Source organism: Haliotis rubra, unplaced genomic scaffold (assembly GCF_003918875.1).
Source record: "Haliotis rubra isolate DU_JTF1 unplaced genomic scaffold, ASM391887v1 Scf492, whole genome shotgun sequence".
NCBI lineage: Eukaryota > Metazoa > Mollusca > Gastropoda > Lepetellida > Haliotidae > Haliotis > Haliotis rubra.
In genome coordinates, this window is record NW_025767182.1 from 442,938 (window position 1) to 461,607 (window position 18,670).

Genomic DNA, 18,670 nt, shown 5'->3' on the forward strand with positions numbered 1-18,670 from the left:
TTGATGGATATCAGACTTCTTTATTCACAGAATAAATTTGTATAGCCATAAAACGTATCATCATTTTTCATTCTTCTCCAAGCAGGCTTGGCAAACAAACTGTGATAGGAATCCTTTTAATTTTGTCCAGAACTGTGTTTTAGGTCATTTTCATAATTGTTTGAAGAATTTTTAACTATACATTCATTGCAACATTAAGGCCTCCCCTTTATCATGTTTATTGGTCAAAGTCACCTCTGTTAAGCCATAATACCTATAGCTATGATAAAATAGATTCAAGAATTTTTACTTGACATTTTCCTGTTGACTTGGGGCTCAATTTCATCCTGAGTTGATTCAAGAGTGCCCTTTCGATTCTGGGTATTTTTCTATGTCATAATTGTCATCAGTCCATGCCATAGCTCCAGAGCAGAGGTCCAAACCTCCGGTGAGTGATAGACATCGCTAACAGGAGGACAGAAAACCTGAACTTAATCAGCTAACTCAGGAACGTAATTATCTCCAGTGTCAGAAGCCTTCCCATCAAACTCCAGCGAGCATGTGACGGTGAAGGTTGATGAAAAACCAAGTGCTGCTCGACTTGAGTCTAAAATAGCTCTCACGGCGCGCTAGTGCTACCCATTCCTGCTACTATTATTCACCTAGCATAATCTCCTAATTCTGCGGCCGAGCACTCTCGGATAACGCGGTATCGCCACTTTGTGTGCTGCCCTTACCCTTCAATCATGGAAGGTGTGCATTATCAAATTTGAACAGGACTTAGACCAAACAAAGGTTCAATACTGACGTTGATTCAATTTTGTTCCCAATTGTGAAAGACGTTAGTCAAGCGACCACATCTGTCGGCAGAAGCATTACTGCGGTTGTGTGCAAATGTTGGCCATTTCTTGCCAGCTTAGAGTAGGATCTGATAGAACATGGAGAAGCTGCATCTTATGTCTTTTGTCAATGCCTTCTGTGGCAGTAGTTGACCTGCTGATTATATTGTAACTGTACAAGTAGAAGGAATTGTCAGACAGAACAAGTTGTGTCATGAGGGCTTGAAATCCCTAAGAGCCCATCCCACCATAATTGCTGAGTAAAAAGGACTTTTGGGGTCCTGAAAACCACACTTTAAAATCATGGTATTTTAAGAAAGACGGTTTTGCAATGATATGATTTTGTTTGTTTGTTGAATACCATACCACACTCAGCAATATTCCAGTTATATAACTGGTCTGTAGATAATCGAGTAAGGACGAGACATTCCAGTGATTGACATGATGATCATCAGCCTACTCGTCTGATATGAAGACATGCATCAACCAGACCAGACATTCCAGTGATTGACATCATGAGCATCTGATTTTTTGTTATTTTGCATCAACCAAGTCAGATCACCTGATCACCTGATCTCATTAGTTGCTTCCCATAGTCATACAAATGTGGGGCGGTGGGGTAGCGTAATGGTTAAAGCGTTCGTTCGTAACGCTGAAGACCCGGGTTCGATTCCCCACATGGGTACAATATGTGAAACCCATTTCTGGTGTCCCCCGCCGTGATATAGCTGGAATATTGCTAAAAGCGGCATAAAACTAAACTCACTCACTCACTCATACAAATGTGGGTTGCTGCACACCAGTCCTTAGATGGGTCTCCACAGGGGCAATTATAATATTGCAGTGATAAACGTGCTCTCACAAAAACATGGAAAATGGACATGTGGGCACATTACCACACAACATGATTTAGCAAACAAAATTGGGGATTCAGAAATTGAAATGGTATTATTAATCTCCCAATGCAGAGGGCCAAACTTTATAAATAGCTCTGGTTCCTGCTGACAGCTGAAGACGGTATTTGCACACTTTCTGTTTCAAAGGCCACACTGACACCAGGATGGAAATTGACTCAGAAACCAAACAAGATCATAGAGATAATCAGATATTTTTTAACGCTACCTCTCAAAAATGTTACCAGTCCATAGAAAATAGGAACACATTCAGATTTCAATGTTTCATGTGCCATAAAATACCTTCAATTAGAGAGATGTTGTCAGAATAAGTCACTGCATGGGATTTGTGATGTATTTTTCTGTTCAAAATGTACAATTATAATTATGTAAGTCTAAGGTAATAGTATACACATATTGGCAATAATTACTAAACATTATCTGTGTCCTGCATAGTACTTGAAAATGAAGAATTCCTATCACTGGTTCTTTGGAAATGGGGAGGTAGCCTAGTGGTTAAAGTGTTCGCTCATCAAGCCAAAGACCTGGGTTTGATTCCCTACAGATGTACAATGTGAGAAGCCCATTTTCGCGATACTGCTGGAATATTGCTTTAGCGTAAAACTAAACTCACTCTTTGAAAATGGAAAGTCACCTGGTCTTAGTCATTGATTGGCAGTTTTAGATAGGCAGAAATCAATATCAGTATGTATGGCTCAGTACTTGTACTTATTTGGCATAGAAGTGGTTTGATCAGCTGGTTTAATGACAAAAACGTAAAATGTTTTGGATATGTATGAATAAAATACGCCAATCCTATTTTCAGTGCTGGGTAGATAAGGTCAAGGTTGTCAATGGTGAATGGACAGAGTACAGACCTGATTGAGATGAATACATGTTGGTAATTTCATTATGGCAGTTAGTTTTTGGGGTCTCAGAAAGAAAGGCAATGACAGGTGTCATTGATTCATTGTTTTGATGTGTAGTGTTTGTGTATGTGATACAAAAACCAAGAAATTTGGTAAATTTACGGGACAAATTTTGAACAAGGATTTTGGCTCGGAATCATAACTGTATGTGAAATTCCAAAGGCACCAGCTCCAAAAGCTTTGATTTTTATCATCTGTCTTTTTTGTTATAGCTAAGTCTGTTGACTTAAAATCTGTGTAAGTTGTATAGTTTTTTTTAGAGTCAGCATTGCTGAATTCATCCTGTGTCAAGCTTGGTGTTGAATTGTTACATAGATAGTGCTAAGACCCTGCAGTGACAATACATACCTTGATGCTGTTTTTGGCATTGCAAGCCCTTGTGTGTGGCGTCATTAAATTGTCCATCAAATTATCTCTTTGAAATGTGTGAATTCTTACAGATTGTGTTTGTACCTACGAATGACATAAAGTGAAAAACAGGAAGGGTTGCATGTCTTTTGGTTGCAAAAGTTTTGAAACAATGATGGATGCGTGTTTGATATTTGTGCATGTTTATTGGGTGGTCTAATGGATACAGCACTGGCCAGAAGGTTGGGGTTCAGTTCCTCTCCTTGTCATACCAAAAGTATCTTAAAGATGGTACTTTTTGTTACTCTGCCTGGCACTAGTCATGAAGGAGATGGAACAAAGACTGGATGGCTCAGAATCTGTATACTGTATCTATGAGGGAAATCCATGTTAAAACTGCATGGTATTTCTGATGGGTAGCGCTGTAAGCCCACATTTATTATATTACATAGGGCTTTAAACCCTATTTCTCCTCACGTCATATCTTTAGCTTGGGCTGTCATGTGCTTAATATTGTAATGTTTCCCATCAATATTTGACATGTTTCCTTTCAAGCTTGACTTTTATTGATCCAAATTTACGGTTTAAGAAGTAGAAAATCTCAGCTATAAAATTCCAATGAATGGTTTTGCTCCCAGCTTGATTAGGTCAGTGGTGATTGATTTCGGAGGCAGATGAATGTGATGAAGGATATCATTGAGAACGATGGATGGGATTGTGTTTTATACAGAGTTATGAGAGATGTCACCCAAGAAAGTACTTGTCTTGCAACGTTATGAAATGAGATTAGCAGAAGCATGAGCAGAATGACGTATCCTGACTCTCGTCAATTCTCAAGATACTTCTGGGGTTTTATCCACTGTTCTCCTCAATTTTATACATAGGGCCGAAATCTTGGCTGTGGAGTCACTGTTTTAAACTAAGGAATCAAGGGCCTGGTTTCAGCAAGGGGAAACCAGTGCAAGTGCTGAGACCACGAGCCCTCAGATAGCATCAGACTTATGGTAATGTTTCTCGCTGAACGACATGTGCAAGTAGCCCTTTGGCTGTCTGTTATAAACTTGCCAGGCAATGGTAGGTTTTCCATGTTTCTAAACATAGACGAGGACTGATTCGAAATCCATGAGGTTTACACACATGTAGTTAATTAGACCTCAAAGCATTGTCTGAATGTCAGGCAGAGGTAGTGTTTCCATATCACCAAACATGGAGAGGGCTTACTTGACGTTCATAAGATATTTCATTTCATTAGACGACATAGTGGCCATATGTATTCGTGGTAGGTGAGGGGATTGTGGTTTATTCAAGCAGTGACCGAAATTATCTGGATTTTGACTCACACTGTCAACCTCTGGTTCATCTCAGTTATTGTTAGATACTTTTGTCTGTGTTGTAATGTTGGAGACTGAGGTTTCCAATAACAACAAGATGTATATTCCACCCTTCACTGCTGTTAGACCAATGCTAGTTTTACCAGCTGGAATACAGCAGATTAACAGGATATGGCAGAGTAGGTGCCAGTTTCCAAGATGGTTGGAGGAAACCACAGTTCTTCATGCTTGTACGTCCATGGACATCTAGGTAAGAATATATACCTTACAACCTATGCTTGTAAGAAGTTACTACATGTATCAGATGGTCAGGCTTAGTGACTTGAACTGATGCAATCACTGGTTGCTCTGATCCAGATAATATAATTTAACTACTACTGACATTACTATAAATAAACAAATACACCTAAAACAAATCCAAGATTTGAGTAAGAAACACTGAGATGCCCACAATTCAGGCAGTTTGTGTTTCTTCATGCTGCTATTGCTGTTCCTGCCGTTGACTGGGAGAGTCCCATCGATTCAGATTTCCAACTTATAATCCAACTGGGGTACTGGGGTAGCCTTGTGGTTAAAGCATTTGCTTGTCACGCCAAAGACACAGGTTTCGATTTCCCTCGTGGGTACATCGTGTGAAGCAGATTTCTAGTTTCCCCCGCCATGATATTGCTGGAATATTGCTAAAAGGGTACAACATATAAAGCCCATTTCTGGTGTCCCTTGCTGTGATATTGCTGGAATATTGCTTAAAGCTGTGTGAAACTAAACTCACTCACTCAATTTAATCCAGCCGCTCACCACAGTTCCAACAATCAAACTCCCCACACAGTTAAACCTCACAGCTCTCCACAGCGCCATCAACCTAACACTTCATACAAACTTTCCATACAGCTGAACCACCCATTTTACAGCTCTACCTAATTTAGTGCAATGGAGGACAATTAACATCAACCAGGGTCAATTGTTTTATTGATCATTATTTCAAATTGGCCATTTATCTTTGCAAGATGGAATCTGAGGAATGCATTGTAAGGAGCTTATTGCAATAGCACTGTATGGAAACTGACAGAATAATTAAATGATATTGCACAATGTGTTAACTGGTTGTCAACCTGAAACTCATTTTCATGATTAATTCATGATTATTGACAAATTAAATTAATTCTAATCCAGTCACATTCATTTTGATAATTGAAAAATAATATAGGAAGCTTGCCTCCTCAGTCAGGAATATCAGAAAAAATTGTTTGTTTTATATTTTATGGTACACTCAGTAATCAAGCTATATAATGACTGTAACAACTCATGGGCAGGCAAAATGCTGACTGATATTATGAACACTGTTCAAATCATCAGGGTATGTTGACATGTCAGCAAGTCTGACCACTCCTCTCACTCTCAGTTACAGACCGTTTGAGTCAGAAACGGACCGATGAATTGCAAATTTTATCATTGTACAAAATTGCCACATAAATATAAATAGTACACATGTTTATCATTTACTAATACCCAACAGCTTTCTTATATATGAAAATTTTCCGGACTCCAACAAAAAAGTTCTTTAAAAAACTATCATTAAAATTTTGACACAGTTCACTATTTGTTACGAGGGAGGAGTGCAGAGAAAGGGACAGCCAGGTGTTAGAGAAAGGATGGAGACGGCACAGCACAGGTTAATGAATCAATAACTTTGTCGGCACTTGTGCATGTGCTTCTCTAACACCTGGCTGTCCCTTTCTCTGCACTCCTCCCTCATAACAAATAGTGAACTGTGTCAAAATTTTAATGATAGTTTCTTAAAGAACTTTTTTGTTGGAGTCCGGAAAATTTTCACATATAAGAAAGCTGTTGGGTATTAGTAAATGATAAACATGTGTACTATTTATATTTATGTGGCAATTTTGTACAATGATAAAATTTGCAATTCATCGGTCCGTTTCTGACTCAAACTGACTGTAGGGGGTGCAGTAGGGTAGCCAGGTGGTTAAACCGTTCACTCGTCACGCCGAAGACCCGGGTTTGATTCCCCACGTGGGTACAAAGTGTGAAGCCCATTTCTGGTGTCTCCTGCCACAGTATTGTTGGAATATTGCTAAAAGCGGCGTAAAACTATACTCACATACTCTCAGTTAGGGTTATTTGAACATCCTTGGGTATATTGCTGTGTCATGGGTGTGAACGGTTGATCTAAAACTACGATCTAGAAGTGGTATGGTGGTAATATGGATACTTGAAGATGTTGTAGTAACCTGCATATGGGGTTCTCAGGGATGAAATCCTTACCATGTTAGCTTAGAATATTGCTATAACAGCTCAAAATGTTATTCACTTACTGGAGTGAAACAATTCTTGGGAAATGTTGCTTACTCACTCAACCACTCACTCACTCAACCATCCATCCTCTCACTCACTCACTCACTCAGCCACTTACTCAACCACTCACTCACTCAACCACCCATCCTTTCACTTACTCAACCACCCACTCACTCAGCCACTTACTCAACCACTCACTCACTCAACAACCCATCCTCTCACTCATTCACTCACTCACTCACTCACTTTCTGTCTGTGGTGACACCAACTCCATACATTATCCCCAAAGGCTTTCTTCTATGACCTTATCATCTCTGTCCTCCCGAAACCCAGAAAAATCATCAAAACACCAAAAAAATAACAACCCGCACAGACTCAGTAATAGGCCAGTCCCCCCAGGCAGCTGGATGAGTCTTACTGCATCAGCATTTTTTTGCTTAGATTGCTCCGCAGTTTGCTGAAGACACAAGGCATATGTTGCAGACATCCTTCAACCATACTAATCAGTGTGCAGACCCTTCAGCTTGAATGTTTTCACAATCAGGCAAGAATCAAAACCCCAGAATACTTGTGTTTCAGGTATCCAGACCAACCCACTGTTTGTATACACCCAAAACGTTTCTTTTTTAACAGCTGTCACACAATTTTTTGTTTTAATTTTTTGTGTGTGTTTTCAAATATTGTTGCTGTAGCTGTTTTGGAGAACCATTGTAACTAGTGACAGGTCTACACAAGCCATTTGTGTCAAACATTATCAGATAAAAAAATATTTATGTATAAAATTATTCTTTACACAAAAGCTCAGCCCACTGACCATATCTGTTAGGTGTGTGTTGCCTGGAACAAAGGCTTTGGGGCATCAGGGGCAGTGCTTCTGGTTTCACACGTCATGATGTTGCTGGAACATTGCAAGAAGTGGCATAAAACCTCGCTCGCTCGCTCGCATGGGGCAGTTTGTTGGCCTCATGGTTGAAACATCCAGAGAAAGATCCTGATCTGTATCCCAGAATGGTACAACTAGAGAACTGATGGTGATCGGCCATTGCTTCTGTTCCAGGAATATATCTAACTGTGATGTAAAGTCCACTGATTCACCTCAGTTTTCTGTTAAAAGGTCACATGAACCTAAACCACTCACTCCCAATGGCAAAATGAAGAAAAAGTCCAAATATTGCTACATCAGCTGTTTTTAGCGGCCAGCAGTTCTTGCACTGCAGCGACTTGGTTCTCGATTACAGTCGAGTGATAGCATGTTGATGTCATCATGAGAAAGTAAAGAAAGCTTGTAAATGTCATTTGACAGATGAGATTGGCAGACATTCTCATATATATTTTAGTAGCCATCTGTAACAATAATCCTCTAATTTCTATACAGTCAGCATTACCAGATAAAAGGAATCGAATATCATTTGATTGGAAATGTACCTTGATGTTTTTTTCATGTTTGAGAGGATGACTTGAAGTAGTACGTTTTTAGACAGATAATATTTCTAAAAGATAAAAATTATAATTGGTAATATTTCTCTATTTCACTTTCAAGGATTTAAAACAAAACAAAACCATCAGTCATCATTGACATGTTTTTCTTGATATTGCAGGTTGGTGGGGTAGCCTAGTGGATAAAGCGTTCGCTTGTCATGTCATATTAAGTCACTCTCCATCCAACAACAGGTTGGTGGGGTAGCCTAGTAGATAAAGCGTTCGCTTGTCATGTCATATTAAGTCACTCTCCATCCAACAACAGGTTGGTGGGGTAGCCTAGTAGATAAAGCGTTATAAAGCGTTAAGCTTGTCATGTCGCTTGTCATGTCATATTAAGTCACTCTCCATCCAACAACAGGTTGGTGGGGTAGCCTAGTGGATAAAGCGTTCGCTTGTCATGTCATATTAAGTCACTCTCCATCCAACAACAGGTTGGTGGGGTAGCCTAGTAGATAAAGCGTTCGCTTGTCATGTCATATTAAGTCACTCTCCATCCAACAGCAGGTTGGTGGGGTAGCCTAGTAGGATAAAGCGTTCGCTTGTCATGTCATATTAAGTCACTCTCCATCCAACAGCAGGTTGGTGGGGTAGCCTAGTGGATAAAGCGTTCAATTGTCATGTCATATTAAGTCACTCTCCATCCAACAACAGGTTGGTGGGGTAGCCTAGTAGATAAAGCGTTCGCTTGTCATGTCATATTAAGTCACTCTCCATCCAACAACAGGTTGGTGGGGTAGCCTAGTGGTAGCCTAGTAGATAAAAGTGTTCGCTTGTCATGTCATATTAAGTCACTCTCCATCCAACAACAGGTTGGTGGGGTAGCCTAGTAGATAAAGCGTTCGCTTGTCATGTCATATTAAGTCACTCTCCATCCAACAACAGGTTGGTGGGGTAGCCTAGTGGATAAAGCGTTCGCTTGTCATGTCATATTAAGTCACTCTCCATCCAACAACAGGTTGGTGGGGTAGCCTAGTGGATAAAGCGTTCGCTTGTCATGTCATATTAAGTCACTCTCCATCCAACAACAGGTTGGTGGGGTAGCCTAGTGGATAAAGCATTCGCTTGTCATGTCATATTAAGTCACTCTCCATTCAACAACAGGTTGGTGGGGTAGCCTAGTGATTAATGCAGTTGCTTGTCATGTCATATTAAGTCACTTTCCATCCAACAGCAGGTTGGTGGGGTAGCCTAGTGAATAATGCAGTTGCTTGTCATGTCATTAAGTCACTCTCCATCCAACAACAGGTTGGTGGGGTAGCCTAGTGGATAAAGCGTTCGCTTGTCATATCATATTAAGTCACTCTCCTTCCAACAACAGGTTGGTGAGGTAGCCTAGTGAATAATGCAGTTGCTTGTCATGTCATATTAAGTCACTTTCCATCCAACAACAGGTTGGTGGGGTAGCCTAGTGAATAATGCAGTTGCTTGTCATGTCATATTAAGTCATCTCCATCCAACAACAGGTTGGTGGGGTAGCCTAGTGGATGAAGCGTTTGCTTGTCATGTCATATTAAGTCACTCTCCATCCAACAACAGGTTGGTGGGTCAGCCTAGTGGATAAAGCGTTCGCTTGTCATGTCATATTAAGTCATTCTCCATCCAACAACAGGTTGGTGGGTTTAGCCTAGTGGATAAAGCGTTCGCTCGTCACATTGAAGACCCGGGTTCGACGTGTACAATGTGCGAAGCCCATTTCTGTTGTCCCCTGCAGTGATATTGCTGGAATATTTGTTAAAGTGCCGTAAAACTAAACTCACTCACTCACTCACCCCACAACACAACTCCGAACAGCTAATGATAGGCATACTCTTTCAGAAGTTGTTGAGTAAATTAAGAAAACACAACTTTACTTATAACAACTTTTGATAATTCAATGAAGATTTTCCCGTTGTTATCAAGCTCCCAACAGCTCCATTACACTAAATCCTGAAAATTCCAGACAGTGTTCTCCCATCCCCTGGTGCCATCCCACTATTAGCTGCTGGAAATATCATCCTGACAAGGGAGGGGGTGGGGGGTTGGGTAGCCTGCTGGTTAAACTGTTCGATTATCATTTTTATTCCCCACATGGGTACAATGTGTGAAGCCCATTTCTTGTGTCCCCTGCCATGATATTACTGGCAATACTGCTGAGAGCAGCATAATACCCAACTCACTCACTCACTCACTCATCCTGACAATTCTCCATAGTGCCATCTCATTGTTAATCCTTGTCAACTGACCCACTTTTAACTCGGACCCCTTCTCTTTACAAAACAGAACCAAAACAGATCCTTCTCACCAGCTTGCAACTGTTCATCCAACAGCTCTCCACATCTTAACACTCCAAACAAACTCTCCACAACTGGTTCAGTCTTGCATCTACTATTGTATATCTCATGATATATGTGAAGGATAAGTAACACATTCCTTACATTGCATGCTGTTATTACACACACAGTTGATATGATCAAGTATCACATCAAGTCAACTTTGACTTAAACATAACCGATTCCGTTAATGTTCATCATCAACTATGTGATCAGGTTAGGCTTATTGTACTCTGAGTAGAACCAACAGTTAAGAGTGTGAGGTTCTTTGATCATCTTCCTGATATTTACAGTTACTTTTATAGGAACTATAAAGAGACAATTACGTTATCTTTATGATGTTGCCAGAAAGGTCACTTTATGATACATGATATAGCATATGAACCTTAGGAAAACTTGGCCCTTGTCACACATAGCCACATCAGAGGGAATGATCCATAAATTTACGTCAATTAAACCTTTCTGACTGACTGACTGATGATCCGCTTTTAGCAATATTCCAGCAATATCACGGCGGGGGACACCAGAAATGGGCTTCACACATTGTGCCCATGTGGGGAATCAAACCCAGGTCTTTGGCATGATGAGCCAATGCTTTAACCACTAGGCTACCCCACCGCCCCAAACCTTTCTGCAATAATTATTGGGACTGACAGATAAATGTTTTGTTCAAGGCCATACTAAGCTATATTAGTAGCGGCCAGACTGGGCCAGACAAACAAGTGGTTGACATTAAGAGCAACCTTCCTCTCTGGGGATACAATAACATGCAATCAACTAAGTCACTCACTCTGACACCTGATCCATTGAGCCACCTTGTTCTATAAGCATATGCTACTGTGATAGAATCAAACCTTGAATTCCCATGAGGGTTGGAAGCAGTTATAACAATGAATTGTAAAATCCTATATGTTCTCAAGCTGCTTGTTTTACAGATGAATATATTTAACATGCTTTATTTGGGCTTCTTGGAATTTGCATTGATGCTGCTAAATATGATTAGCTTTTATACATCATGGGGCACGGTGGGTGAGCTGGCTAAGGAGCCAGGCTAGTGATCCAGCGAGGTTGAGGTGTCTGGGTCGAGCCCACCTGTGACCGGGTGTAAAAACCTTGGAGTCAACTTTGTGTGCAGACTCTTTCAGTGTTGTCACAACCCCTAGTGTACGGTACACAACCCTGTGCACTTAAAAGAATCCACGAATCCGTTGGTATATGACCAAATGGTGGCCACATAAATACGTGCAAACACCTGGTTGCTCGTAAAGCAACGTGCAGTGAACTTGGACAAAGTACTGTGACTATGTGTCCCAGTCCACCCAGCTGTGAATGGGTACCTTGTTAGGATGAGAAAGCCACAATAACACGGTGCGCCTAGTGGCAGCAAGAGTTGTATGATCCCCAGGGAGTTGAGATTGATAATACGATGTGCCCGTTGATATTGACATCCAATGATCGAGGAAATAATACCAGTGCCTTGAGAATGCACTAGTTGCATAGATATGTGTGCTATATAAATATCCTATAATGATGTAGTGTACTATGTATCAAATTAACATCTTAGCTTGAGGATACTAAACCCATCTCTTATTGCTAGTGTTAAATGTCAATAGTAACATGAATTCTATATACAGTTTTATGTATTTTCTGTATGTTTTGTTTGTTTGTTTAGTACTGACATATGACTATGCAACAAGAAAATTGTCTTCTCGCATGAACTTTTACAATTCCCTTTGTTTCGGATGTTTATTTTAATTTTAAAAAAGTTAAATACATTTAAGAGCTATGGGAAGCGCTGATGTGATCACATTGGTCAATATCACAATTCAGAGAGTTTTTGATGCCTCCTACTGCATCAGTGTTGTTGCTGTTTCATCAGACCATATTTCAATTATTTCATAAAAGACAGATTTTGTTTTTTTGTTTGTTTGTTTATTTGGTGTTTAATGCTGCACTTGGCAATATTCCAGCTATATGGTGGTCAGTAAATAATGGAGTCTTCACCAGACAGTCCAGTGATCAATTGCATCTGCGCATTTGGGATACGATGATGTGTGTGTCAGCCAAGTCAGCGAGTCTGACAACCCGATCCCGTTAGTCACCTCTTACGATAAGTATGGGTTGCTAGAGAACTGTTCTAATTTGGATCTTCACGGGTTCATTAAAAAAGGAAACAGGGCAACAAACATAGCTGTATTCTTTATCTTAAGGTGCTTGTGGACCAAATGATGTGAAGTGGAATGTATTTATAGTGAACGTGGTCGTGATAGAATCTACTAGTGAATTCTTTGTGGTTTAATTGAGTTTCAGGTTATAAGATTTCATTGAATTATTCATGAATTAATCTCTTTCATATTTTTCACTTTTTCTAATAAAACATTATCATGCCAACTTTGCCAGTACTGATATCATTTAACAATTAATTAATCTAATTATTCTTCCTTTTAGTGATATTTTACTCTCTACAGAATAAGACATGCCTACTTACGAGATTCAGTTCCCACCCACTTTAACACTTTGGACAAATGGCCTCTCGTCTTTTCAAAGTTAAATTAGATGCTTGTGTGGTCACAATCTTGATTAGCTGGGTAACAAGACCAATTTGTGCGAATGTCTAGATGCCTTGGTTAATGGAATGTCTAGCTATAGTCAATAACAGGAGAGACAGATTGCTGAGTCGGGAGTTCTTACACGAATAATTGCCTTCGTAATGAGGGCGTGTTGGCAAGGCTTACGATGATCCGACTAATATTGATGGTTGCCAGAGCGAGCAAAGCCTGGTTAAGTATGATGATGGAAATTGTATAAAGTGATTAATTATGTAATTAAATATCACGTACCACTCTATAATACTGTAAATGTTTGATACCAGTTTGTTTTTTACATATGCCTTGATTTCATCCATGCGGACAGTTAAACCTGACTTTGTTAATGTATCTTAATCTGTTGGTAAAGTTGTTCTAATATTTAGAAGATAAATCTAAAATAGTGAGTGAGTGTGTTTTTATGCTGCTTTTAGCAATATTCCAGCAACATCACGGCGGGGGACACCAGAAATGGGCTTCACACATTGTACCCATGTGGGGATTCGAACCCGGGTCTTCGGCGTGACGAGCCAACGCTTTAACCACTAGGCTACCCCACCGCCCGATACTGCTGGAATATTGCGGCACAAGACCATACTCACTCACTAAAAATAAGCTAGTGCTGGATAAATTACGTTTTTGTAATGACCAACTGTAATTTTTTTAATACTTAATTTATAGGGTAAAATATTACCCTTCATGCAATGTATACATAAGTATATAGGTAAATATACCTAAAGCCTTCTCACTAAATTGTCTGTAAGCCTGTTTGTGGCCCAGCTCTCTGGATGAAGAAGTACATTTAATCTATGTGATGGAGATATTAGTCATCACCAGTGTCAGCCCAGGCTCTGAACCTCCTACTAACCAGGGATGCTGAGTGTACACATGTTATCATGCAGGATTAGTAACTGTTGAAAAATGGTGGCTTGCTGTTTGCTGGAGGGGAAGCTTTGATATGTATGTAGATTTGTGATCACAGCTGAGCTGGGTTGATACTGATTATATGGGGTCGTTGCCTACAGCACCAATAGTACAATGATTGTCCTAACTCATATACTTAGACATAGACTGACAGTCTGTGTATGTAGAATCATAATTCGAATAAATGGTGCTGTGCTTATCGCTTTGGATTAAAAAAGTGAGTTGGTTGGTGGGTACTGTGTGTATATTTCAGAGATGGAATTTATTTCTGTTGTGATGTGAACTACAGGACAATCCTACAGATGTCCAGCTATGTTATGTAAGATTTAATAAATGATAAATAATATGAGTATTTATGTCGTGCTGAATTCCATGCATAGTGTATGCTCAAACTGCTATAATATCAAGAACATACAAGTGCTGAAACACAGTTTTCAGTGCATAAAAGAACCAAGTGGTTGAATATTTATTTTAGACTTTGTAGTATTTTCTTAAAAGAAAGGTTTTTATAGAACAGGTCAAGATTGCAGGTTAGAACAGGTCTAGATTCCAAGTTATTACAGGCCCAGATTCCAGGTTAGAACAGGTCCAGGTTAGAACAGGTCTAGATTCCAGGTTAGAACAGGTCCATTTTATAACAGGTCCAGATTCCAGGTTAGAACAGGCCCAGGTTAGAACAGGTCCAGATTCCAGGTTAGAACAGGTCCAGGTTAGAACAGGTCCAGATTCCAGGTTAGAACAGGCCCAGGTTAGAACAGGTCCAGATTCCAGGTTAGAACAGGTCCAGGTTAGAACAGGCCCAGATTCCAGGTTAGAACAGGTCCATTTTATAACAGGTCCAGATTCCAGGTTAGAACAGGCCCAGGTTAGAACAGGTCCAGATTCCAGGTTAGAACAGGTCCAGGTTAGAACAGGTCCAGATTCCAGGTTAGAACAGGTCCATTTTATAACAGGTCCAGATTCCAGGTTAGAACAGGTCCATTTTATAACAGGTCCAGATTCCAGGTTAGAACAGGCCCAGGTTAGAACAGGTCCAGATTCCAGGTTAGAACAGGTCCAGGTTAGAACAGGCCCAGATTCCAGGTTAGAACAGGTCCACATTTCAGGTTAGAACAGGTCCAGGTTAGAACAGGTCCACATTTCAGGTTAGAACAGGTCAACATTTCAGGTTATAACTGGTCCATATTAGAACAGGTCCAGATTCAGGCCGGAACAGATCCAGATTCAGACGAGAACAGGTCCAAATCCCAGGCTAGAACAGGTCCAGAAACCTAAACTTGTTTCCCCATGCAGATTCTAGGTTAGAATTGGTCCTCGGAATCTTGTTTCCAACTTGGGATTCTGGGTTGGGAAACGTGTCTTTGTCTCCCATTTGGATTGTTCATCAGAGGAAACTTAATGGATCCAACATCCTGGCTCAGTGACTAAGTTTGTTTCCTGTCATTGTCCCCACATGACATGCATACCTGCACAGAACATCAATGACAATATCAACATTTATGGTCCAAAGACACATTTTACCAGCTGCTGTCATGCATGCTGAATATTGCTGCAGCATTAAACAAAAAAACAACAAACTGTAACTGGGTGTGTCCTATTTTGTAGGATACATGAGTGAGCCATGGAGAAGAACAAGATCAACGGCGCCTCTCTGCAGCTGGAAGACTATGGCGCCACGTCCAAACGCCAGTCTGAGGACAAGGTGAAGATCATGGAAGAAGATGTCCTGGTAAGTTGACAGTAACCATTGTTGCAGCTGTAGAAATATGGAGGTTCTTGCTCCTTGAGGACTTCTGCTGTTGCAGGACCCCTTTTTCAGATTCATAATTTTGATTACCGTATATGACCGACTATAAGTCGGAAATTTGATACCAGAAAATGTAGGTAAAAAATCAGACCCGACTTATACTTGAGTTCATTAATCAAGAAATCGCTACCTATACGTAAATTATGGGATTATTTGACGTATCGTGCTAGGTTATGACCTGTGACAAAAATGCTTCATGCATATATTTTCGCATTAAACATAGTGTCCGAGAGTGAAGATTGAGGCGGCGATACCGATTCGTACGGGGAAAGGGGCCGACTTATACTTGAGTTACATGGTTTTGGCAAGAATTTAGAGGGTTGAGAAAGGGGCCCGACTTATAGTCGGTCATATACGGTATCTTCCCTTTCAGGTTCATGTTTCAGAATAAAAGTCTTAAACAATTTTTGAAAGACTTTGAATCAGATTATCCTTTTGATTGAGGCCTACTCCGGGACTGCTTTTCTTCGCCACATCCTTCTTGCTTTGCCGGAGTCCGAAACTGCCACTTGGAATGTTACTGATATTATGGTGTTGAGAGGATGAAATGTCAGTTCATTACATCCTACATGTTACGAAGACATGAAATTTGCGTTATTATGTGCTGGAAGAATATTTTTAGCAGTGGCATGTGTGTAAATCTACCATGCCTGTAGGTTTGTGATCGTCAATTGCACACATGAACCCTTACAAACATTTTGGGCAACATGGTTTCACTAGGGTTGGAAGTGGATCTTTGTCATCAGAATCATCATGTTTATCAGTGAAAAATGCCTTCATCGGTTCATCAATTAAACCATGAGGAAACTTGCACAACTAGTTTATAATGGAGGTTTGTGTCTGTGTAAGGGTCAGGCTATTGGATATTCTGGGTGGGGCCTAGCTGGCATCTTGTAGGAAAACTGGATATTTCTTCAGTCATAGCAACAAAATCAGGCATGATTTTTTTATTAAAACTATGAGCCTTACATATTTTGGGTATTTTTAAATCATCTTGCTGCAACAGTTTCCCTTCTTCATCAGTCTTAAACAGAATTATGATCTTGTGGCTCATGTGTGTCTAATTCAGATTCAAAGAACAACCCCTGAAGATGCATTGTGAGTCTAACTGGGTGGATGTCCCTGTGAACACGTCTATTACTGTGTGATGGGTGTGACCAATTTGTGATTGATCTACTTAACCACATAGGACCTGTGTAACAGCTGAGGAATGTGCCGGGGTGATTGCAATAGGGAATCACTGAAGCGAACAGTTGGGCAGAAAAAGTGGCGATTATGTCCTGCTTTTATTTTGGGTAGAGCCAGAACGTTATTTTAGCCAATGTCAGCCATATTCCAGCTGCCTCGAGAGTCTGGGATGATACACGCCAGGGTTAATTATCTCACTGTCTCATGATGCACTGACACATCTCTTTTAAGTACACTATTCAAGGGGGCGGTCGGGTAGCCTAGTGGTTACAGCGTTCGCTCGTCATGCCGAAGACCCGGGTTCGATTCCCCACATGGGTACAATATGTAAATCCCATTTCTGGTGTCCCCCGCCGTGATATAGCTGGAATATTGCTAAAAGCGGCGTAAAACTAAACTCACTCACTCACACTATTCAAACTGGAGGACATGTGCACTTGTTATATGTTTGTGGCCAACGAAGTATAATGAATGTGGTAGTCTGAATCGATGACATGGTTGATTGTTTGTGATCATATCACAGTAATACAGACTGTTGCTAGCTGTAGTTTTTATCATTTGTCTCATCCAGACTTCATTATTTACAGGCTTTGTCATGATGGTCTAATACTGCGAAAAACATCAAACAAAACATGTTCAGAAGGTGACTGGATTGCCTCCTCAAGGCCTTAGCTTTCTGGACTATAGTCACTTTTCAAAAAAGATGCACAAGAAGAAATATAGTCATCCCCTCGCATTAACGCCCTTTTCGATACCACGATTTCGGTTAAAACTGGGGGTAATCTGTAGCTCCCATATAAACCCAAAGGTTCCTCAGCCACCACACATCTTCATGTCATCGGAAATAGCCTATCAACAAATCCGTGGTTGTACGCAGGGTAATCCTGTGCTGGACAGTTGGTATTTTCACACTTTATACAGGTCAGTTGGTATTGTCACACTCAGTTAACATTGTCACCTAAAAGGCAACTCATACAAGATTAAACAGTCAGTTGACATTGTCACACAAAAGGTTACTCATACAAGATAAAACACTCAGTTAACATTATCACACAAAAGGCAATTCATACAAGATAAAAAAGTCACTTAACATTGTCATACAAAAGGTAACTCATACAAGATAACACAGTCAGTTAACATTGTCACACAAAAGGCAACTCGGCAACTCATACAAGATAACACAGTCAGTTAACATTGTCACACAAAAGGCAACTCGGCAACTCATACAAGATAAAACTGTCAGATAACATTATCACACAAAAGGTTACTCATACAAGATAAAACACTCAGTTAGCATTGTCACACAAAAGGCAACTCATACAAGATAAAACAGTCAGTTAGCATTGTCACACAAAAGGTTACTCATACAAGATAAAACAGTCAGTTAGCATTGTCACACAAAAGGCAATTCATACAAGATAAAACAGTCAGTTAGCATTGTCACACAAAAGGTTACTCATACAAGATAAAACAGTCAGTTAGCATTGTCACACAAAGGCAATTCATACAAGATAAAACAGTCAGTTAGCATTGTCGCACAAAGGTTACTCATACAAGATAAAACAGTCAGTTAGCATTGTCACACAAAAGGTTACTCATACAAGATAAAACAGTCAGTTAGCATTGTCACACAAAAGGCAATTCATACAAGATAAAACAGTCAGTTAGCATTGTCACACAAAAGGTTACTCATACAAGATAAAACAGTCAGTTAGCATTGTCACACAAAAGGCAATTCATACA

The 18,670-nt window shown here is 40.1% G+C and overlaps 1 protein-coding gene across 1 annotated transcript in view; it reads left to right on the forward strand.

Moving 5' to 3' along the window:
- Positions 1 to 18,670, forward strand: part of LOC124291476 (anoctamin-7-like) — a 129,015-nt gene that overhangs the window by 26,777 nt on the left and 83,568 nt on the right. The window contains 1 exon segment of the mRNA XM_046728462.1: positions 15,538 to 15,661. Within this exon segment, the coding sequence (XP_046584418.1) occupies positions 15,554 to 15,661 (108 nt within the window). The 5' untranslated portion in view covers positions 15,538 to 15,553.